Source organism: Patagioenas fasciata, chromosome 3 (assembly GCF_037038585.1).
Source record: "Patagioenas fasciata isolate bPatFas1 chromosome 3, bPatFas1.hap1, whole genome shotgun sequence".
In the NCBI taxonomy this organism is placed as follows: Eukaryota; Metazoa; Chordata; class Aves; order Columbiformes; family Columbidae; genus Patagioenas; species Patagioenas fasciata.
This window is the reverse complement of record NC_092522.1, coordinates 104,962,721-104,986,261: the sequence shown is the minus strand read 5'-3', so window position 1 is coordinate 104,986,261 and position 23,541 is coordinate 104,962,721. Positions and strand designations below refer to the sequence as shown.

The 23,541-nt window shown below is 36.9% G+C and overlaps 2 protein-coding genes across 2 annotated transcripts in view; one reads left to right on the top strand and one right to left on the bottom strand.

The window, feature by feature from the left end:
• ACP1 (acid phosphatase 1) overlaps positions 1–23,541 on the bottom strand; it is a 261,957-nt gene that overhangs the window by 42,208 nt on the left and 196,208 nt on the right. The window lies entirely within an intron of this gene.
• TMEM18 (transmembrane protein 18) lies at positions 803–5,304 on the top strand. Its single transcript, XM_065834843.2, has 5 exons — positions 803–896; positions 1,158–1,278; positions 3,368–3,422; positions 4,487–4,580; positions 4,674–5,304. Exons 1-5 carry the CDS (start codon positions 849–851, stop codon positions 4,761–4,763), a joined length of 408 nt encoding a protein of 135 aa, XP_065690915.1. The 5' UTR covers positions 803–848; the 3' UTR covers positions 4,764–5,304.

The window sequence follows — 23,541 nt, the reverse complement described above, 5'->3', positions numbered from 1 at the left end:
TCAGAGACACATGGCTGTGCTGTGTCCAGTTCCGGGCCCCTTAGTTCAAGAAGGACAGGAAACTGCTGGAGAGAGTCCATCGTAGAGCAATGAAGATGATTAAGGGAGTGGAACATCTCCCTTATGAAGAAAGGCTGAGGGAGCTGGGGCTCTTCAGCTTGGAGGAGACTGAGGGGTGACCTCATTAACGTTGATAAATACGTAAAGGGTGAGTGTCACGAGGATGGAGCCAGGGTCTTCTCGGTGACAAGCAATAATAGGACAAGGGGCAATGGATACAAACTGGAACACAGGAGGTTCCCCTTAAATATGAGAAAAAGCTTATTCACAGTGAGGGTGACAGAACACTGGAACATGCTGCCCGGGGGGTTTGTGGAGTCTCCTTCTCTGGAGACATTCAAATCCCGCCTGGACACCTTCCTCTGTAACCTCATCTGGGTGTTCCTGCTCCGGCAGGGGGATTGGACTAGATGATCTTTCCAGGTCCCTTCCAATCCCTAGCATTCTGTGTGATTCTGTGGCTGGGTGCCACCCTCAGAAGAGGCAGCCGCTGGGGTGTGGAGAGCCACCTTTGCTCGTCCTCCCAAATATGGGACCATCCACCGTCCTTTCCCCCACTCAGGGGATGAGGGTAGCCCTGGAATCGCCGCTTGTGAGCGACAAACTCCCGCCTTCCCCTCCACTGCCCTAATGTGGGCGTGGCAGCACTCCCTGTTCCCAGACACCTCGGGGCAGGGAACTGGCGGCGGGCGAAGTCTCGCGAGAAGCCGCTCAACGGCCGCTGCGGCGGCCGTTGAGCGGCTTCTCGCGAGACTTCGCCGGCGTTCCTCAGCGGCGCTGCCGCCGCCATGGAGCAGCCGCTGAGCAGCCCGCCGGGGGTGTCCGCTATCCTGGCGGTAAGGAGGGAGCTGGGGACGGGCTGGCTGCCCGCCCGGGGAGAGGGGATGGAGGCAGCGGCTGCCGTGTGTGCCTGCGCCCCTCCAGGGCGTGCTCCACGCAGGGCTTGCTCGTTCCTTCCTCAGCGTGGCACAGCGCGGGCTGCTTGGGCGCGGTCCGTGACTGAAATCGGTTGTGGCTTCAGCGCGGGAGGAGGCAAGCTACTCGCTCTAGGTGCCTGGCGATACTTCTACTGTAAGCTAATCTCATTTTGTCTGTAGAAGACGGACTGGTCCGAGCCCTGGCTGGTGGGGCTGGCGGTTTTCCACCTCCTCTGCTTCCTCCTGACGTGCGTCTCCTTGCAGCACTACCGGGTGCAAATAGGGCACTTCCTCTGCATGGGTGAGTCGTGAATTCCTGCTTCCGTGGGCTTGCATTCGGATGACAAAGAGCATGTGCATTGTGGAATATTGCCAGATAGCTTATTTTGGTCTCTTAACGATAAACCTTTTCTTAATATGCTTGCACAGCACACTGATTTATACTTTGCAGCAGATAAAATGAGTGTAAGTTAGTATTTCACATAGAATGCCCTGAGTTTGAAGGGACCCACAAGGATCATCGAGTCCAACTCTGGTCCCTGCATATGACAGCCCCACACTTCACACCATGTGTCTGAGGGTGTTGTCCAGTCTCTTCTTGAACACTGTCAGGGTTGGAACCATGACTGCCTCCTTGGGGAGCCTGTTCCAGTGCTCCACCACCCTCTAGGTGAAGAACCTTTTCCTGATGTCCAGCCTAAATCTCCGCTGGCACATCTTCCTGCCATTCTCTCAGGTCCTGTCATTGGTCACTAGAGAGATCAGTGCCTGCCCTTCCTCCTCTCCTTGTGAGGAAGCTGCAGACTGCAATGAGATCTCCCCTCAGTTTTCTCTTCTCCAAGCTGAACAAACCAAGTGACTTAGTCGCTCCTCATATGGCTTCCTCTCCAAACCCTTCACCAACTTTGTAGCCCTCTTTTGGATGCTCTGCAGTAGCTTAGCATCTTTTATTTACTATGGCACCCAGAACTGCACACAGTACTCCAGTTCAGTGAATACAATCAGCTTTCACGTGGATTCATTTCTGGAGCACATTCACCATGTGTGCTGCTGACAGCTGTGCTAATGGCTTGAGGAAGAGCAAGACTTTTTTGGTATGTGGCAGTAACAGCTTGTGTTATCTCAGAGTTTACCAGACTTCAGCCTGAGAATCCACAATGGCCTGTCCTATCCAAAGGTGTGTCTGTGTGGCTGACTGCCTGAAGATCTAGTAGCTTTGCAGAGGGTATTTAGTTTAATTAAGATGGCATGGATTTGGGTTAGATCCATGTATTATGAGCAGTACCTTGGTTCTAGCCATGGGTTAGATTTTCTTGTGAGTTCAGTTTTTTCACACAGTACTTCAGTTCTGTCATGCTTGCAGAGTAGTGAAGGAAGAATGAGGAATTGCAAGAGATATGCAGGCAAGAAGACACTTGAAGACTATATTTATTTTTTAAATATTATTTAGAGAACTAGCCAAGGTAGGAGAGGACTGCAATATAGTTTTATGTTGTAGATAGTCAGAAATAACCAAGGAAATTATACACTTATCACATTGGTTTACCTTGGCAGCTGAGCAGCTATAGGTATGTTCATACTGTGAAGTACCTAGCAGAGATAATCTGGATGATGGTAAAACAAGGTAGCACTCCTTCATATCACTATTTAATTGCCTTGTGCAGATCACCTTTAGCCACTGAGTCTACTTTTTATCCTTTGCTACTTGTGGAAAATGATACAAGGACAAACTTAAAATTTTGTAATTGTATTGCTTTTCTGTTAAACATGTGGTTGGACTGATTTTTTTTTTTTTTTTTTTACTGTCTTGATGGCTTCATATTGCATGTAGTTGTTGAGTCAGAATATGTTAGTTTTCACCTGATCGCAGCAGACTACTCTGCTTTACACTTATTCAAACAAAGTTTGTATTTTAACAAAATGCTTATATATAACTAGTACCCTGAATTCAGGTAGTAATGTTAGCAGTGTGACACCATAACATATACAATGATAAGTTAATTCCATACCAATTACTGGCATCTCTTTTTACAGAAATAACTTAGAAGCAGTCACCAACAAGATTGTTGGGAAAAATACTGGACTTCGTTGTTTGTTTTGTTTTGTTTGTATGCTGAGCTCTTTCTGCAAGCTCAGAAGAGTAAGGTTTTATGTTTGCTCATAATATAGTGGGTGTGTTTTGTGATCACTTTGTACTTCTTGGTGACTATATGGGACATTTAAATCAGAATTGGTTTTATGCAGTTAAATATTAAGTGTGTAACTTGATCTTCTGAGAATCAAGGAATTCTAATGTTTGGTATGTATACATCTTTAGTATACATGGCAGAACTGATGGCAGTTTATTTTTAAAGAAATACTGAATCTAATATTTTTCTTTTGTTGTACAGTGGCCTTAGTGTACTGCGCTGAATATATAAATGAATTAGCAGCCATGAACTGGAGGTAATATTTTCGCTTTCATTTTGGCATTCAAATGAATGTTTTTCTAAAATTATTATTTTTTTCTTATCATTTCCAGAACACGTTAATTTAAACAGTCCCTCATGCCTCATCAGTAGAATGTGATGGCAGAGGGTCTGTTGTGTTGAATAATGTAAGACTTTAGAGCAAAACCATGCAGTACAACATAGTTATCGCTTAGCTTGTAAGAAAAGATAATTTGTAATAGCTAGCGTGTATTTATTTTACTGCTTAAAATCTATGTTTATGTGGGTGGTTGTAAATTAACTAGTCAGAGAACTAAGAGAAAAGCAAAGTGCAGCAAAGTGCAATGTTTAAGGGGAAGAGGATGTGAACTTTGATTTTTATTATTATTATTTGTTTGGTTTTTGTTGGATTTTCTTTGGTAGCTATTTATGTTTAATAAACTAACATTAAGCACCACTTCTCAAAAATACTACTGCTATTTTATATACTTACATATATGCATAAAAAGCAGTAACATTTGTCTGTTTTATGAAGCCTGTGTGCCAGAATTAGACTGATGGCTTATTTTCATAAGCACTGAAGTATCTTTTCCCTAATGTAACTGGAAATTATGTATTTAACACTACACAGGCATCTAAGTCTTTATGTTTCACTTTAGGCATGAACGACCTAAATTACAGCTTTGTTACATTTATTATTTCTCTTATCTTTTTTAATACGAGTAAGCAAAATACCTAAGAAAGTAATTTCACATGCTTTGGGATAAGCATGATTTTTGAAGCACAAATACATGTGCTATTGTAGTCACATTAGTAAGTTATGGTTGTTTTATTTAGACTTGATGCAGTAAAACTTTAAATAAAAGAAAGACTGGTAGTGTTATAAATATTCATAACTGATGACACACTGACTGTTTCTTTGTTCTGATTTAATATATACAATGCTGGCCTGCACTTGGGGATCCCAAGAAGTAGGATGATCTGTACAATGTCCATGTTGAATAGTTAGTATGAAAGTCTAATATTATGTAAACTACACAGAATAAAGCTTCCTCTTTTGTTTTTCTTAATTTCTTTCAGGCTGTTTTCTAAATACCAATACTTTGATTCAAGAGGAATGTTTATTTCACTTGTGTTTTCAGCACCACTGCTGGTGAATACTATTATAATTGTGGTATGTATATATTCATTTATATGGACGCTTTCATTAAATTGTTAAGTAAATTTATGTGGATTAGTTAAATTTAATAATTTTCTTACTTTTCAGATCACCTGGGTATACAGAACTTTGAATGTAATGACTGAGCTGAAAACCTTACAACACAGAATGAAAGCAGAAAAAGATAAAAAGAAGTGAAAGTGCCTAACACTACTTATTCTTTTTCAATTGCAATAATACTTGTCCAGGTAACCAGTCCTTTTGTATGCTTATACGGAAACAAAAGTGTTTTCGTGTCCGATGTTAAGAAGACTTTGCAGCCCATGGCTGTGGACAATGAGGTGAAAGCAGGTACCTCCAATACATTTGAATTGGCTGTGAAACTGAGAAACTCTGTGAAACTGAGTCTTAACAGGTCTTTGTACCCTTCAGTGTAAGACAGTTTTCCACCATAACCAAGGCTATTAGTATTGGTGAGACAAAATCTTCCAGTCTGTTTCCATTTGCCTATGTATTTTTTAACTGTGTCTTAACTATGTGTTTCTCAAGTATCCAGTCTTCTGCTGCTTAAGCCAATTGGAGCAGTGTTGTGAATTCCAGTAAATGAGGGATTGTGTTCAGAATGCCTCAGGAATCTATGCTTCTATGAAGCACTTCTTTATCAATCAAATTTCATACTTCCTATGTGTATTGTGTGCCAGTAGCAATTTGTAAATAAAATTATCCACTGTGTCTTAAATGGTGTTAATTTGTCTTAATTGCTAATCAGATTTTTTCTTTTTTCTCAATAAAATTCCCATTTTGGTAAAGTCTTGTACTTAATTTGTATAAGTAATTCAAAATGATCTCTGCATTTTTTCAATTTATATTTCATTATTTTAATGCAGCTACATAAATATCTTTTCTTAAAACTGGATGAAATTTTCATAGTTATTGCTTATTTGTAGAACAGCAAAGAAGAGAAGAAACTTTATAGTGTTCTATGCAATTTTGTCCTTTTTTACATTTTACTGGTTTTTTAATAAAAAAATATGAAAATGAAAAATTAGCTTAAAAATGAAGACGTCAGTTTCGCTCAGAGTAATTGGTTTTTATTGGATTAAGGAGGGAGGGGAGAACAAACACAACGGAAGACTGTTCAGACATATTTAGTAAAACCTGTATCTGGAAAAAGTTAAACCTCTGTGTGGAGACCTAAACTGCTGTCTAAAACAGTTGTTATTTAAGATGTAAGAAAGATGAACTTAGACTAATGTGAAGAATAGTAGGGTACAAAACCACAGAACACTAGTAAGTTTAAGGTTGTGTATATTTGGGAAATTAATTTTAAATACTTGAATAGTCTTCACAACAGTGGAGATACGAACCTGAGGGAGATAAGCAGATACTTATGCATACACAGTTTGTGAGTCTCCTAGTCAGGGAGAGTGAAACTTTCTGGGGGGCTTCACAGCATTGTGGAAGGGCAGTGGAGTGTTTCCCATGGATCGATTTAGCATGGCTCTCCTCACTCCTTGCTCTATCAAGAATTACAGACAGCTAGACTACTTTATATTAGCAAACTACATAGATGCAGGCTTGCTGTGCCATCCCATAATTGTTCTGTTGCAACTCTTGGTGCAGTGTTCGGCAGGGTCAACAGTCAGTGCTCCCTGGAAACGTGTAGTGGTCTGCTAGATAGCATGTGCCTTTTGGAGCAGTCTCAGTTTTAAAGGAGTGAATAGAATCTATGCAAATGGCTGACAGATAGGCTGGAACACCTGCTTCGGCACCAAAGAAGAGGCCTGTTTGATTTTATGGATTCATGTAGTCCTCTCAGGTTGATTTAGAAAAGTTCAGATTTGCTCTTACAGTTTGACATGGAGAGGTATGCAATTTTTCATACATGATCACACAAATATTCTCCTGATTTTCCTCTTGTGAACTGTTCTGCAACTGTATCAACATACAGTTGTTTTAGTGTCACACACTTAGAAGATCTAGTACCTCATCATGCTGAGATATTGCCTGTTACCAACTGCCTTTGCCTTCAGAGTATGTATGATTCACAGTAAATGATCTGGTTCAGAGCAGCTAAGCAGCAAGACCCTTGCAATGGAAAACAATGTGTGTTATTTAGTACATCCAAGACAAACTTTCCCCAAGTATTATTTCAGTATTTTTTTCTTTCTTGCATGAAAGGCTGGAAAAAAAGAAAATTCCCTCTGTAAGGATGTGAAACTGGTGAGATACAGCAATTAGAACTGTCCTTTCTAGCTTAATATAGACAAGATAATAGAAATTACTACTTCTGTATTACCTGATTTTGTATTACTCTTGCTTGGTATGGGATTTACTAGAGAAATTCTCTCTACCTTTGGGGATCCCAAGTGAAATAAAACTTGTGTTTGCTTAAGTTCTTTCTTCTTCCTTTCAGTGTAGTTGACCTTTCAGACAGTATTTCATTTTGTGTTGATTACCAGAGTAATTTTGCCCTTTAATATAAGATCCGAGGGTGTTACAGCCCTTTAAAACAAGGTTGAAGAACAAAGAACCCTGGGGTGTGAGTGCCAGGTACTTAATTTATTTTTAATTAGTGAGTAATAGTCCATTTTAGCTGTCTATTGTCTGCTGATTTCTGACACCACTGACACACAAGAGCTAGGAGCAGGATAATACTTGGTTTAGAAAGTATAATCATGATGGGGGGCTTTTTGTCCTCTAAAAGTGTTGCTGAGCGAAAAGATAAACAACTCCAGAATTATATCAATATTTTTTTGAAGGATGAAAAATCTCAAAATGTGCACTTCGGAACTGTAAGCTTGGTGTTATTAAACCTTCCCTGACTACTGATATTGTAAGTAAATATCGTAACAGTTATATAGGATAAATTTTCACAAACAGAAAAATGTGGTTTCCTTTTAAATGTTTGTCAGAAAGATATTCCCATTTTCCACATTTCAGAAAGACTCAAACTTTTATCTGAGTTGTCCTTTCACTAACCCTGCCTAAGAAACATGAAGTTTAAAAGCTAAGGTTAAAAAAAAAGGAAAAAAAAAAAGTAAGTGTCTAACCATAAGAGAAACCGTCAGAATTCAGTAAAGCATGGCTTCATTACGTGACTGGGTGACTGGATTTATGAAGTGACAGTGCAGTAACGTAAGGGCTACTTGCTGACAAACCAAAATAATTACATCTTGAATTTAGAGACTGTTTTGCCTACTTAGATTTTTGTATGTATGAGTGAATGAGAACCAGCCTTTTCAGGCTGGTGGAATACCTTTGTTTTGCTTTTATTTGGGAGACTCAAACTTAGGTTGCTTGCAAAAGAGTTTCAGTTTGGAACATGCACACAGAAAAGCTGGTAGCTGCTCGGTTGGATCCCTTGGAGTGCAAGACAAACCAGAGATCATTTGTCACTGGTTCTGTGTATTTTGCCAACAGTGACTGGAATCTTCAGCCTTCCTTAGCATGTCTTTCCACAATAGCACATGGTGTCAGCCGGCATGGAAAAACATTAAAAGGGAGAAAGTAATATTAACCTGGCAACTTTACCATAGTACCAAGTGCTTTTCTTGCATATAAATAGGTGAAAAGATAGATTAGCAGAATTTAGTTGGCAAACTTCCTGAAGTGTGAAGTTGGCTTTGTTCCCTATGGAAAAGTAATAACTGAGATGAGTTTCCAAGAATGAGAACCGAAAATTCTCTCTTTTTCCACATTCGCCGAAATGCCTTATCCTTAGCTTGGAGTGAATTTTCACCTCTTTTTGGTCCAATGAGTCTCATTATTCTAGACGAAACAGAACAGATACAGTAAGGGAATTTGAATATCTGTTCTTCAGGAGTATTTGCTGGCTTATTAGATGAGTGTTTTGGACATCCCCATCTCCCACAAAAAACACCTATCTCCCCAAGGGGTGGAAGGACAGTAAATGAGATCTCCTGCATCTTTGTGTGCATTCTAAATAAAGAAGTTTGAAGGACAGTCTTAACTACTTTTCATCAACTGGGTCTTAAAAACCAGGGTTCTACCGTAAAAAGCTTTGTTAGATGGTGATCTGCTGTGGCTGTGAATCCTAAATGAAGGAAGAGTCTGTGGAGAATTGCATTTGGATTTCGAGACTCATAAGCTTAAATCTTGAACTTTGTTTTTTATAGGAACTGGCAATGTCAGGAAAAAGAGGAACAGTGATTATTTGTGTGAACAAGACAGAACACAGCTGTAATATACGGAATGTTCTGTTTCTTTAGATAGAGCTAACCATTTTGCTTACTTTTATTGTAAGCTTGATTAAAAATTAGAACCAAAAAGTAATTTTTAGCTGTAGATGTATACACCATTTTTATAATTAATACATCAAAGTATGTTTCTCTGTTTAGGAAACTCACATATTATTTGTCTATTTACATGTTTTAAATATTTAAAATATTTTAAAATATGTTTCAACAAAACACAAGTATTAATGTTTCCTGTGCATCAGGGAAGAAATCATTAAAGTTAACCAAACTCGCCACTGGATGTCACTATCTCATATGCAAAAGCTGACGCACAGCTTTCCTTCTGAGTCAGTTCTGTAGAGCTTTTTACCACAGCCATCCATAAATACTTTGTGCAGCATTTTGGAATGGCCATAAGGCTTGGGCTGTAGCCTCTGAAAGCATAAATTGTCGTCTGAACTCCAAGGTACATCTCCAGTCACTTTCAAATGTTTATTGACACTCTTTGCTTTTTACATTAAAAAGTACTTCTTGTAGCAGTGATGATGTGTGTATATGCTTCCAGATTCAGGACTGTGGGGGTATTTTGTACTTTAAAGCTTCTTAATGTGGCAAGGAAGTAAATATGGAGGATCCTGTCTTCAAGCAATTAAAAAGAAGTATAACAACAAAAAATAAACAATTAATTACATTCTTGTGTGAACAATATGCAGGAAAGTTTACTGAAGCAGTCAGGTTCATGCACTGACAGACCTTATGCACATCTTCCATTTCTTTGTGATTTACCCTCTCTTGCTTAAGGCATCGTTAGCAAGTCTGTCCTTAGTATGGTACATAGGTAGCAGTCACAGCCATAACTGAGGTTCTCCAATTATCACAAGTCACTTCAGACTTTCTCTGCAATCTGGCAAACAGTACTTGGCAATGTTAGAGGCTTTATGACTTCATTTGAGAAGCTGTAGGTAGAGAGATCTCTGCTTGATGTTCTCCTTTGTGTACCAGGTTTTGAGCCTGATTTTTTATTTATCCTTGAAGTTCTTCTGAGCTCTGTTTCCACCCACAATCTCTTCGAGAATACAGATTTCCAGTTTCAATGGACTTCACTCCCCTTCATGTGATTTATATGCATGCACCTACACAGAACAACCCTGAAAAGACTAGGCAAAGATTAGGCAATTATAACTGTCCTGGTTTTGTTAAAACAAGTTTCTCTTTTAGTGAATTTTCCTGTCAGCTAAAGTCTTCTTGCTAACTGCACTTTCCTGAACACTAGGTACATGTTTTGGTAGACATAGCAATGGAATGCAAGGTGGTTGATGAGAATGGATGCACATTCTGTGAGAGGGGTAACGAGGAGTAGTGAGCTGAAACTGACCAACTAATTATTCCATCCCATTTATGTGATACTTCCTATAAAAGTGTGAGATCACGAGGATCTTGTCCGTTTTCCCTATGGTGACATTAGGAGACGGCCTTGCGAGTTGTCCCTGCAAACTGAGGCCTAGTGACAGACTGAATCCAGTTCTGGTTGGCTTGAGAGTCCAGTTCAGGGCTTCCAGGTGCCAGCCCTACATCTGCTGGAGCAGTTGCCAGGACTTCCAAGATTTGTTCTGTATATTTTGTATTATTTTCTCTATTTTATTAGTAGTATTAGTAAAACATTTTTAATTTTTCCAACTCTCTTCTCTCGGTCCTTCTTTCCCTTCCAATCACCTGTCCTGAGTGGGAAGAAGGTGGGAGGGGGGGGGCTAAAGGGGGAGAGGGGGAGGAGAGGGGGTTAGCAGTACATCTGCCATGGTTTATTGTCACCGAAATCAAACCTTGACAATAACCCAGCGTGCATGTGAAATGCCAGCCTCATAACTCAAAACAGATGTGCTTTATGGACCTTTGTTTTGTATTCTATCTTCTTCTGACCAGTTCCCCCAAATTGTGACTGTATCTATACCACTGTTTTGCTGCAATACTGGAACTGTTGTACTGAATAGGATATATCTCAGAGGACTCAAAAGGAAGGCCTCTACATTTTCTATATTTGTGTTTATTGTTTCATATGAATTTGAAGCTTTCTGATATAGTTTCACAGGCATTATGAAGCCAAGAAAAAAACTAACTAGTAATATATTCCACTGCTACAAGCACTGACTTTTAAGTGGTCCCACTGAAATTGTGGTCCTGTTTTCTTTGGCACTATCCAGAGTTAGAACCAGTTGAAACCAGCGTCAGGATCAAATGTGTTGCCTCTTTCATCTGAGAATGTTATAATAATTAGCAAGGCATTCAGCAGAACTGATTGAAACAAGACACATTTCTTAAAATGGACATGTTCCAAGTGTCATTTGTAGCATGCTTGTTAATCCATCCTGGAATCAAAGAAATAAAATCTCATATACCTTTCCTTCCTTCTGATCCAGCAAAAACCTGAGAAAAAGGTTTTGCACAATACCTAAGGGGAGACAGAAGGAAATTCAGCTGGACTAAGAGGTACCTAGGCTAGGACCCTTCACTGAAATCATTCCTATCTCTCAGTTACAGGATTCTGTAATAAATACACCAAGGTAGTTTGAACTAGCAGAGCAAGATGTGAAGTTTTTAATGTAATTAGGACTGAAACACCTTGATCTTAAGGACCACTAAGGTTGGAAGGATTTTAGTATGATACAAACAAGCTTTTACAAATTCTTCAAGTCATTTAAGTAATCATTTTGTGGATTAGGATAAACACAGAAACAAAAGTAAAAGTGTTCTATTCCTTTGCAGTCTGCAGTAATGATCTACCCAATAGCTCATTAATAACAATCTTGAAGTAGTATATAGTAGTATCTAAAAGACTTGAATCATTTTAGGCTCATAAATGTAAGAGTCATGCCACCGATACCATACTTTTCACCTTGATTTGGGGATTAGTGAGAGTAATCAGCTCCCTATGGCTGCAATGGAGAGAAAGTGATTGGTAAGGATTATGCTCAAACAAAAGCATCACAAAAACCAGGAAGCTGAGGTACCAAGCAAATAATATGGAAGTCTTCAGCCCTTCATGGCAAAGTGTTTTCTAGCAGAATCCAGGGAACTATAAGCTTTTTGGTTGTTTAAATACATTCGGTCCACAGCAGTGTCATAAAATGGGATTAGGAATAGATTTAATGGCTTTACTTAGAAGTGTTGATTTTGTAGGTTAATTGATAGTGAGACCTTTTGTAAGTAATCACAGTCATTTTTCTTGGAAATCACAGAGTCAATACAAATAAAACAGTCCAATTGTATTTATATTCTAAATTAGACTAAATTAGACTAATCATTCTATAGTAATTATCGAAAAGCAGGACACAATATCCCTCTGATTAAGAAGAGCTAATTTATAAAAAAAAATACTAACAACACCAATTTCTTTCTAGCAAATTTGTTTATTGATTTTTACCATAAAAAATTCAAATTAGTTAGTAAATGCTGTCCATTATCCAAGTTTTATGCTTCCCCATATTATAGGAAAAACAAATTTAATGTGCAAAATTAGCTGACTGGTTTTATATGTGAGCAAACAATGGCGATTGGAATGGTATATGACTTGCATGTAATTATTTTTGAAACAGAAGCAAAAATATTCCAAAATATTATTAAATGGAGCTTCTTCAGAAAGTGATTTGTTAGTAACTGTTTGATACTTACAAAAAAATTTTGAAAATTTAGAGAATACATAGTTTACAGGTAAACTATGGTTCTCTAAACCATTAACTTATATAAAGTTTATAAAAAGTTAGGCAAGTTTTATATTTGAATGAACTATACTGGAGATCTATGTCAGAAAAGAGAAAGCAAGCTCTTCTCCCAGTTCTGAAGAAACTAGTGGAATTTATTAATTTCAAGATATCTACATTGAAAAAAATAATCCAAAAAGACTCTGAAATCACAATTTTGACACTTTAGGTGGAGTCTTTCAGATTTTTTTTTTTTGTAGTGTGAATGGTAAGTTGTATCAATATACTTGTGAAGTGAACAATAAAATTAATACACTTAAAGACAACTTGTCATGGTTATGTCACAATCGAGAAATATAAATAATTGCCAAGTAAGCTGAAATTACAGAAAAAAAATTGATATTATCACATTTTTCAACTGACAACATATTTAATTCTTGTACATGCTAATAGATATCAAAATTGACAAATTCCAGACTGCAATAGCTCAAAAATGTCACCAATAATCCTTTCAATTTAAAAACCGAGACCTCGTCTTCTCAAATAAAATGACTCTCTTTTAAAAGTCCAGCCGAAGCTTCCTACAAAATGTTGAATGAAAATCCTAAAGGTATACTAATTTAATTAAAGCTAATATTCTTTGCATTTCTTTCTTTTAATTTTACCTACCAAATTTTGAGTTAAAACACTACCAGTCAGAATACTATACTCAGTTAAACAACACCAAAACCTTCTGGGTTTATAGTATCGTAACTTATAGTATTATTTTTAGCATATTGTGCCCACTAGATAGACACACATTAATTCAATCCTAACTGGTAACAGGCATTATAATTCAATATCATTAACTTAGTTTTCATAGAATATACCCTTATAAAGTGGTCATCTCGTTTAACTTTAATCCAGTTTAGTGTGATACACTATAGCTGTATTAACTTGTCAAAGAAAATATAAAGTGGACAATATTGTTTCAGTTAAACATGTAATTACCAGTATTATGTTTTAGTGAGAAAGCTATCAGTATGCTGTGTGACCCTTAGAGGGCTCCATTGCTATGTAGTACTGGGAAAGAGGCTAATTTGACATTTTAACGTATTCTGACATCTACTGTAATTCAATTCAGGCCTTGTATTAACTCTGTTTACATGGTTTTAACTGTGTGCAGAACCTTCCAAGCTGGTTAAAAGGTCTGATGACGTAGATTTAGGATTGTGAGATGAAGTAGAATGTCTACAAAGCTGTTCTGTATAGATTTACAGGAATTAATACCATAAATGTGACAGGATTTTCATTTCCCAAATTTCAAAAGCATGAGCACTGGTCCAGAGACAAAATGATTAAATAATGTCTTCATAATTTCTCATGATTTTCCGAATGCTTCACTGTCCATCCAGAGTGTCTGTGTGCAAATTACAGCATCACGGTGCAGCTTCTCTTTAACAAACTAATATACTTAAAGAGGTCAGGGCAGGGTGTTGTCTCTGAACAACAAATCTCTTATGGGGGAGGAAGCATAAGAGTTCCCCCTTTTCTCCCTTCCGGGGGATTCAGGTGTGACTCAGCTCCTTTCTAGAGGCAGGAAAACAGCCAAGAGTAACAACAGGCCTAACACAGGGCAAGCATCACAGATAAGAAGTCTTTGATATGAAACAGAAGAAAGAGCATGGATGTGGCAATGGTGAACTCATATCCGCATACTAAGTCTAGAAGAAGATACTATTTTAAAGGCCAAAGTGAGGGCTGCTACACCAGCTGAGACACAAAAGACCTTGGAAGACAGTTGCAACTTCACAGATGGTTCTCTTAGGATCCCCGTAGACAGCAAATGGGAAGGGAGATGAAATGGAACTGGAAGTGAGGCATGCATAGAAACAAATGTGGGTGAAATGAGGCATTGAAGTCAGATGTGCCTTCCCTTATAAAGTATATTTCTAAAAAAAGCTAATATTTTGAAGGGAAAGGTAAGAAAAAAATTAAGATAAAGAATAAGCAGAGGAAAAACTGCATGGAAAAAAAACACAAGATGAGGTGACAAGTGGAGGAAATACGAGAGTGACGGGACGTTTCTACGTCTGGGACAAAGACAACTACGTGAGGGAAAAGAGAAATGGACAACAAAGTAAAAAAAAGACAGTCCTTAGAGCCTGCCAGCTTTCTCTGGGTAGAAACTGGCACATTCCTGCAGATGAAGATCCTCCAAAAAGAGCTCCTGTGAGAGGGGCCAAAACTACATTGCTCATGTAAGCCTGAAACTCTTCTAAACCCATCAAAACATGAGAATGAAAAACTCTTTCAGAAGTAGCAAACACTTAATAAATAGGTCAGTGCTGAGAGTTAAAACCATTTAACCCCATATGCTGCCTTCAGACCTCTGCTGAAGAGGGAGACGGACCACAAGATGTTGCTCTCTCTTCCTTTCCTTTGTGGATTATTGAGTGTTTTTATGTTTCCCTCAGCTTGGTTCCTCCAGAGCATGAAGAAATTAGCCATGACCGTTTCAGCTCGCAAATCAGGCAACCACAAAGAGGAGCCTTTGCCAGGATCAATACTTTGCTCTGCATTTTCAGACTCACCTGATTTGATCTCTCTGAAGTGAAACCGCTGCCCGCGTGATCTCTTCCTTGACCGCCTTTCCTTTGCAGTGGAAATGGGAAGTCCTGTGTTGCTCCATCTAGAAGTCCCTGACGGGTTTCCTTACAAAAAACCATGATCTAGTCGCTACAGAATTCAGTGTCAGGAGAATTATTCAGAAGATTGCTGGTTGACTGTATCCTGTAGCATGCTAAATGACCTACTGAAAAAGGGGAAACTACCTACATTGCTGAGATTCTTTCACAGGCTTGGTGATGGTGGACTCTATAAACACAAAAGTATTTTTATGAATATTAGTCTTTATTCTTGAAGAAGGAGTTATTTTTCCAATAAAAGAGATAAAGAAAATAGGGATCCTGGCAAGAATTGGATGTTAAGAGTAAGAAACCAAAATTTTATGCCATCTTAAAGTATTTTTCTAATACTAGTAAGCCTCCTATCTAAAATAGGAAAATAAGATTTTAAAAGTTGAATGAATGACTGTAGTGCTAGTAAGGGGAGAATGGTTTAAGGTGAAAAATATGTATGGGATATATTAAAGTTCCAGCAAATTTAAAAGAAATAGACAGGAAGGAAGGAAAATTATTGAATGAATCATACTCCCTTGGGTAAGAGTGTCAGCAGACTTGAAATCATCATGTTGCATAGGACAAACAGATGAGCAAATTGATGAGTAACTGACAAAAACTTTTTTTTTTTTGACTCAACACTGAACAAGCAAGCAACTCTTTTTATATGATAGAGATGTGAGGTAATCACTAGCATCTCTCTGAAAGTCAGAGCTATAAAGAAGGATATAAAGGAGCAGATGGTATGTTATGATGATGGCCTCAACAAATGTAAGTAGCCATGCTACTGCAAGAATGTTTCTTCATGGACCAATTTAATCACAGTGGATGGATTTTACCCTTATTGCTTTATAACAGTATTTCTGGCATGGTTTAGCTCATTAGATTTGTCTCAGTTTTCATGGTTTGAATTTCTTAACTAGAAGGGTTTAAATTTAAGCTAATCTCTCGATGGGTCTAAGGTCATTTCTATGTTGGGAGAAGTGAGTGTCAACATGTAAGCAGTCTGCATAATCAAGGAGCATTGACTTGGGTCCTAAGCTGACAGTATAAACCAGTATTTTTAAAAATTCCTTGAAACTTTATTTTATTTGTATTGATCTTGGTGTCATCTACCAAGTTGTTATTTTTTTAGTTCTTTCTTGGTTAGGCAGGGAGGTAATGGATCAGATCTATTTTACTCTGCAAGTTTTTATGATTGCTCTCCTACCTTGAGGTGATGACAGCAATTCCCTTCCTCAAGTAACACTTCAGTTAAGCCTGAAGTTCAGTTTGCACAGAACTAGGAGTAAGGTATCAGAACAATATTACAATTCTAATGTGAAAAACTAACCATATCAAGAAATAATTCAGTACTGCTAAAGCGTTGGTACAAAGACTTCTACAAGAAACAAGATGGACACTGAGGAAAAACAGAAGACAGTAGAAATCAGTGGGAAGTCAATGAGACTACTCCTTTTTATTTGTCTGACTTTTCTGAAAACTTAATATTTTCCTCTCAAATGAGATTTACAGCTTGGAAATATTGATAAACTCTGCACTATGGCGAGATTTCAATACAGTTCTTGTCTTTGAAAATATTGCACATTATGTAACATATGAACTTCAGATATGATTTCCCAAACTGTGATGTGGGAACCAAAGATAAAAGTTTCCCAAATAGGATGTGAGAGCAGTTGTAGCCTAGCTGCAATGCCAACTGTTAGTGGCAGTGATCTAAGTATAAATGGTAAAGTGAGAGGAAGACAGAAGACAAATCCATGTGGCAAATGGTCCAAATAAAAAAGATGAATTTGTAGTTACATCTGACCTGCTTTACTTTGCAAACCCTCCAGTTCCTCATGTCAATACACTGAATTGTCTATGATCCTAATTCTCAAAGAATATGACTATTAAAATAGCATCTACCTTGACACTTAAATAAAAAGATGAAGTATTCATTCTTTTCTAAGACTGCGGTCTCAAAGGTACCAGATTTGCAATCATACCTGTCTTTTGCATAGCTTGTGGAATTCCTGAAATCCATTTGCCTTGTACTGTAAACTATTCATTAAAAATCATTAAAAACCAAAAATACTGAAATAATGCAAAGTAATATCACGAAAATACAGTTATGGATGAAACTTCCTATTTTCTGTTGAAAAGGTTAATTGACAAATACAAGTAAGACTAACACAGCCTTTCCTTTTATGACACAAAAGGCAGAAGAAGGGTAACAAACTCTTCTAGAGAAGCAGAAATTGAATGAGAGAAATTATAAACCCTCTTTCACATTTTAAATCTTTCCACTTTCATTTGTGAAACATGAATTCCTAGCTTAATGTTCTTGAATGAAACAGCTGCAGAGGTTCTATTTTTAAAGTATGTCTACACAATTTAATGCAGCAATCACAATTCACATAGACATTCTCAGCTGCATTTAAACCAGCTCTGGGTTCGCTGATAGTGAGGGAACCACACGAGCATGTCAAATGAACACTGAGTGGCTGGCAAGCACTCAGGTCTGGGCTGTCACAGAACAAATTGTGACAGAAGTATTGATTCAATGTCCACTAGCTTGAACTTCTCAGTGGCTACTTTCTCCACTGAAACAAATTTTTAATTTGATACTAGAGGGAATAAAAAGTTGATAAGCCCTTCAGATCAAAAAACTTCCAACCTGTCCAGACTTTCAGTCTTCAATGTATTCAAGAATTTTTGTTTTCAAATAAGCAACAAACTCAAACCCTTAAGGACACTGACAGTTTCAGTGTAAAGAAGCTGGTTTTTTCCCCAAGATTTTTTTTTTTTTTGTGATAATGCTAATTTCCTTGGAGTTCTTCAGCATTTTCCAAGCTTTTAATGACCTCTAGTACATGAATACGTGTGAGCTTGTACACTGTACATGATACCTGACACCATGGTCCAGATAACTGGATGCCAATCTGACTTGTTACCTTATAGCTTGACAAATTCAATATAAACAGATATGGCTACTTTTGTTGTCCTCCTAATCGGGGGCGGATGGAACTTTTGGACAAAGTATATGTAGATACCTGATTGAAACTGATGTTATGGAGTTTTTGTTGTGGTTTCTGGTTTGATTTGATTTTGTTTTGTTGTAAGAATGAGCTCTTTTCAGCAACATTTTTGTTGGTAGAGGTTTTTCAAGTCTAAGATGGAACTGCTGATTAGGATGATCAGACAGATATAATAATAGATGGTCAGAACCTTATGATAGCTCAATAAATGGGACTGTCATTTAGAAAGGGATATAAACAGATGCAAACACTTGATCTGGATTGGACAGCATCCTGAGAATCACACCAGGGGAATGCACTTACCGGTAGCCTCTTAGATCTTCTTGGGCAGCCTGTTCTTACTGTCTCTTCTCAAGGGCCGCTTTAGCCCAGGACAGATCTCAATTATTAGACAATGACAAAACTTGGTTCAAAGTCTAACGTGGTGTGACAGGGTGCACTTGCAGTCATGCCTGTGGGTTCTCTCCAACCTTGGTGAGTGGTCTAGCCACCGAAATACTCTGGAATGAGCCTCCCTATTGTTTTTTGTCTTGACTGTGGGCATAAATAAAGGCTATATTTTTTGGAAATGCTTTTAGGAACACTTGAAATAAATCTGAAGTTACTCTTTCAATATCGTACTGGAAATAGGTAGACAGAATTTTAATTGGATCACTAAAAAGATTAAAAAAAAGAAATCATTGCAAAATATGCTTAAAAATTAGTAGTATTAGTTTCAAAGTTCATAATACTTAGGCAATTTGAGACAAGGAGTCAAGAGAGACAGTAGGAACAATCCAATATTCAAGCTCAGTTATTTTTTTAAGAAGATTGCCATACAATTTTCAAGAAAAAAAAAAATGTAGTGCTCCAAAAGCTTATGTACATGCATAATTTTCTTAAATAATCTTCTTTTTTTTCCCTGAATGTAATTATTCACATGCATGGGAATTTGTCAGATGATGACTGTCAATATGTGCAGTAAAATTAACTTTTAACCACATGCATATGTCAAGTAAGGACTGTTGCTAATCTTTTTGTAACAGCTTAAATGATCATTATTCTTTTTGTTGTTGACAGCTTTTTCCTGCTTAACTGTTGAAAACATTTTAGTGTTATATGGTGGCTTTTCTCCAGGTTTACAGTATATTGTTTTCTTGTTACAAGAGGGAACATTTACATTAACCTTCATATATAGTACTTGACATTTATAGTGCAAGTGGGATTGATTGCTTTAACATATGAGAAAACTGCAGCCTTAAAATCTACAGAATATGAGGCAATATCATCATGTCCCAATGCATTATTTGCTTTGTATTACTAAATACTCCGCTGCTGGTCAGTTTCAATACACTTAATATCTGAAAATTTTACTATGAGATCATATATTGTCTTAATGCACAGGCATTTCTGAATACCCACCAATGTTGTATCTGTTGCTGTGTTATTGTTTCACCTGTGTCAGTTCCACTGTGCAATTTTGCCTGAAACTCAGGAAAAGACATTTACAATAAAGGTGTTAACAAAAATGGATACATTTTTAAGGTTTAGAATTTTGGTCTGTATAAGTATATGACAGTTTTGACAAATTCTGAGCTGCTTTTCCCCACCAAAATTATGTCTGAAATTAACCAGATTATTTTTCTGGAAAGAAAAGAATACTGGTTTGAGATTTTGTGTAATACTTTGCCTCTTAGAAATGCACAAAATTTGATGTTATTTCCAAAGGCATGAAAGAACAAAGCTGTATATTATACATTAAAAAATGCTTTTTAAATTGTAAAATAAATAAATAAATAAATAAATAAATAAATAAATAAATAAATTGTAATCAAATTTTTATGTGAGGGCCTTTGCTTGCATTATCTTAAAAGTTCTCGTGTCCTTTAATTATAAAAAAATATGGCAGTTCAACTCACTACTTTTGGGTCAAAGCTATGCCTAAAATTCTCTTACAGTTTGAGGGCAAAACCTGACACACACTTCAGCTGTGATTCTCACAAGGCACATTCCTTACATAGTGAAGTGAGCACCAGCCTCAATGAAGCATAAGATTCCTGCCATCTGTTCTCTTACTATGTCTGCATTTCCTTTGTCCCACCTCCTCATTTCCCCTCACCCCCAAATTCTGATAATAAAATTCAGGTAACTTTCATCTTAACAACAACATCTATCAATAACCAGTTTAGTTTGTTCTTTTAATTGAAAGGAATTGGATAAGAAAATTATAAGAAAGTAAACTGAAGTTTCACATAATTTTTGCTAGAAATATAAATGAATGTTTTGGCTTTAAAGAGAGAAAAGCTAGGGAGTCAGAAATCTTGAAATGAGATGACAGAGAAAGTTGTAGCAACACAATGAAATACAGCACCATCAAATCAGAGTAAGAAAGACAGTTGCTCCCAGACACCCTCTAAGGTGGGTGCAGCATAGAAAGAGATGTCTTCAGGTCCTATCAGACACTGCTCCTGCCCTTCCCTCTCACCAGGAGCAGGACCTGCACACCCAGAGTATGATGATGGAGTGTGGGCAGTGGAAGAATCTGAGTTGAAAAGGGGTGCTAAAACATATCACTGCTGCCAATATACTATTCATCCTTGCTTAAGAAAGCTGTGAAAATGACTGGTGAGCTGCCTGAATAATATTGGTATACAATTGATTGTGCTTTATTTGACAAATTTTATTAAATTCTAATGCTTTGCTCTTACATGCAATTTTTCTTCAACTAACCTTAGAAACATCTCACAATGATTAGTAAGTATTATTACCTTTTATACACAAAGACAAAATACACGAAGTCTAAGAATGTACGAGTTCTGTTTAGGGAGAGAGAGAAAAAGGTGAGGAAGCTGCTTTGTTCGGGTATCAGCAAGCCATTGCTCTCCATCTCCAGACGACCATTAGCACAGGAAGTAAAGGGTCACTTACCCTTTTCCTGAGAGTGCTAGTTAACATTCAACATATCCTGAGGCAAAGAAACACACTACACTGTATAATTAAATGAATTCTAAGTCTCTGAGAAAATATATTACAAATATGTTAACTGTGACTGCAAAAAAACCCTAATCTGAATTATTTTTCTGGTTAATTGGTGATACGTTACTTACAACTGTAAGTTTAAATGCACATGATTAATTAAAAATATATATCACATTTGACATTTTCGTATGTAACTATTAAAGTTTAATAAACAATTAAAATATCTGATTTGCATCTTAACTTCTGTTTATTCTTCAAGAATTGATAAGGATAACAATGTTTAATGGTTTTTCACTTAATTTTATTTGCACAGTTGTTGGAGAACCACTTTGCCGTATTTAATTTCATTGCGTGGAAAAATCCTGATTACAATGATGTCATAAATACCTCATTTATATTCAGTGTTCCCAATTTTGCTTTTCTGCCAAAATTAGATTTAACTGCAAAATAAAACCAGACTCCCTGTACAGGACACTTACCCCAAGGTTACCATTGTTAGACAGTCTAAACACTGTTTTCCAGCCAAAACCTTTAAAACCTTTGTCATGCAAGCTTTTGGCTGTAAGGTCTTAAGATTTTCTGTTCAATTTTATAATTAATCACCTAAGAATTAACAATACACCTCAGCTAGTGCAACTATCTAGGAGCAACGGTTATACAGAACTAAAAATAGTCACAAGTTCTGTATTTTGTACTCTCTCATTTTTTATTTTATTTTATTTCATTTTATTATTAAAAAAAATTTAAAGGCCATGTTCCTTCTGGGTCTCTATGAAATATATCTTCTTGTTCTATTTTTGTATGATCTTCAAGAAGCTGTCATCTCTACTGCATATCGTTGTCGGTTTTATATAAACACATCCATTTTGATAACTTCAACTTGTCATAATCTTTTAGAGACAGACACAGGAGAAGTAGCATGAACAGTATTGTATGATATTAACTACATATAACTGACATACATTTAACCTTTTTATTCCAGGGCATTATTCGATAAATCTTTGCCAGTTTTAGGAAGCCTTTGCCTATTAAGACATTTTGTTTTAATTATTCATGACAGTGTATTGTAATACTGCCAGTGTAATGTTTCATTTCTTATTTTAGAAGTGCATCCTACCTAAAAGGTGGCAGTTTGGGTAAGTGGGTAAAATTCCAATTGATCAGATGTGTATTGGATTTCCTGAATTTGCAATTACATATTTCTAAAACTTCTGGAGCTAATGAGGAGATAAGAATTTGGGCAACTGAAAAAAAAAAAAAAAAGCAAATGAGCCTTTCTGGAATGTAGCACTGAATGAATACTAAAACTACATGTTCATCAATTGTTCAAAATCAGTATTTCTCATAGGATAAAGTGTTTAGTGTAGATTTGAACTTGAGATTAGAGCTGATCCAGTGTCTGGATTTCTTTTTAATGAACACACATATTTAAGATAGGTATATTCGTTCCATTAGACACTAGAGATTCTGCATTTATGCATAAGTTACTTATTTTCTGTTGTTTTAAAGAAGACTTAATATTCATTTGATTTAATTGAAAGCTTACATCTCTTCTGACTTAAGTCCAGGAATGGATCCTAACAACCAGTTCAAAAGAATAAAAATTACAAGGGAAGTATGGTATCCTACTTTATACATATCTTTTTCAATGCTCAAATTCTTCTTCCAATGACTTAATGAATCAGTCCACCTCTTTTAATCCTACTTTAAGTCACTGACCTGGCCTGGCTAGCTTGCAGCATCATGCAAAAGAGATACATAGACAACAGCCATTTTATTACTGGTACAGGTGAAAACTGAAGTAAACATTTAAAATATGAATGTTGGAAAATGAAAATGAGATTTTTCCCTCACCTTCTATATTCTTCTAATGAAGTGTCATTTGTACAGCTTCTCGTTCTAATTATAATGTGTTCTTTGTTTTCAGTTACAGAAGCATATTTCTTCTGTAATATTTCCTAATGTTTTGTAATTTGATCAGTTAGCTTCTGATAATATGAAATAAAAGTTACAATTTTCTTGCTATTTCCCTGTCAAAGTTTATCTGCTCTTCTAGAAATCTTATGCTCCTGACCTTTTGAAAAAGCTATCACTCTACTACTACTGCACTGAGCACATTATTACTTCTTGTATATAGTGGTCTTATTGGGAGGAATGCAAAGATGCTAGAAGTTGAAACTGATAGTGATCCTGTAAGAGAGCAAGGATTCCCTTCTAACCTCACTAATGAGAATGGGAACCAAAATTTTGTGGTTTTGCCTCTGTTGATTCTGGTTTTTTTTAATTCATGCATCTGTGTCTCTTCATGTTCAGTTCTATTTTGAGGGTGGTATGTCATGTCATATCTTTCTGATTTGAGCAACAATTCTCAGTTGAAATCACAATTTTCTTCCATCACAATAATGTATTTTATTGAAGCAGAGCTCAAAAGTTTTGAGAATGAT

Coding starts and splice junctions, on each gene's coding strand:
- TMEM18 (XM_065834843.2), top strand. CDS start 849: ATGGAGCAGCCGCTGAGCAGCCCGCCGGGGGTGTCCGCTATCCTGGCG. Junction 897..1,157: donor GGGTGTCCGCTATCCTGGCG/GTAAGGAGGGAG, acceptor TTTTGTCTGTAG/AAGACGGACTGGTCCGAGCC. Junction 3,423..4,486: donor TTAGCAGCCATGAACTGGAG/GTAATATTTTCG, acceptor AATTTCTTTCAG/GCTGTTTTCTAAATACCAAT.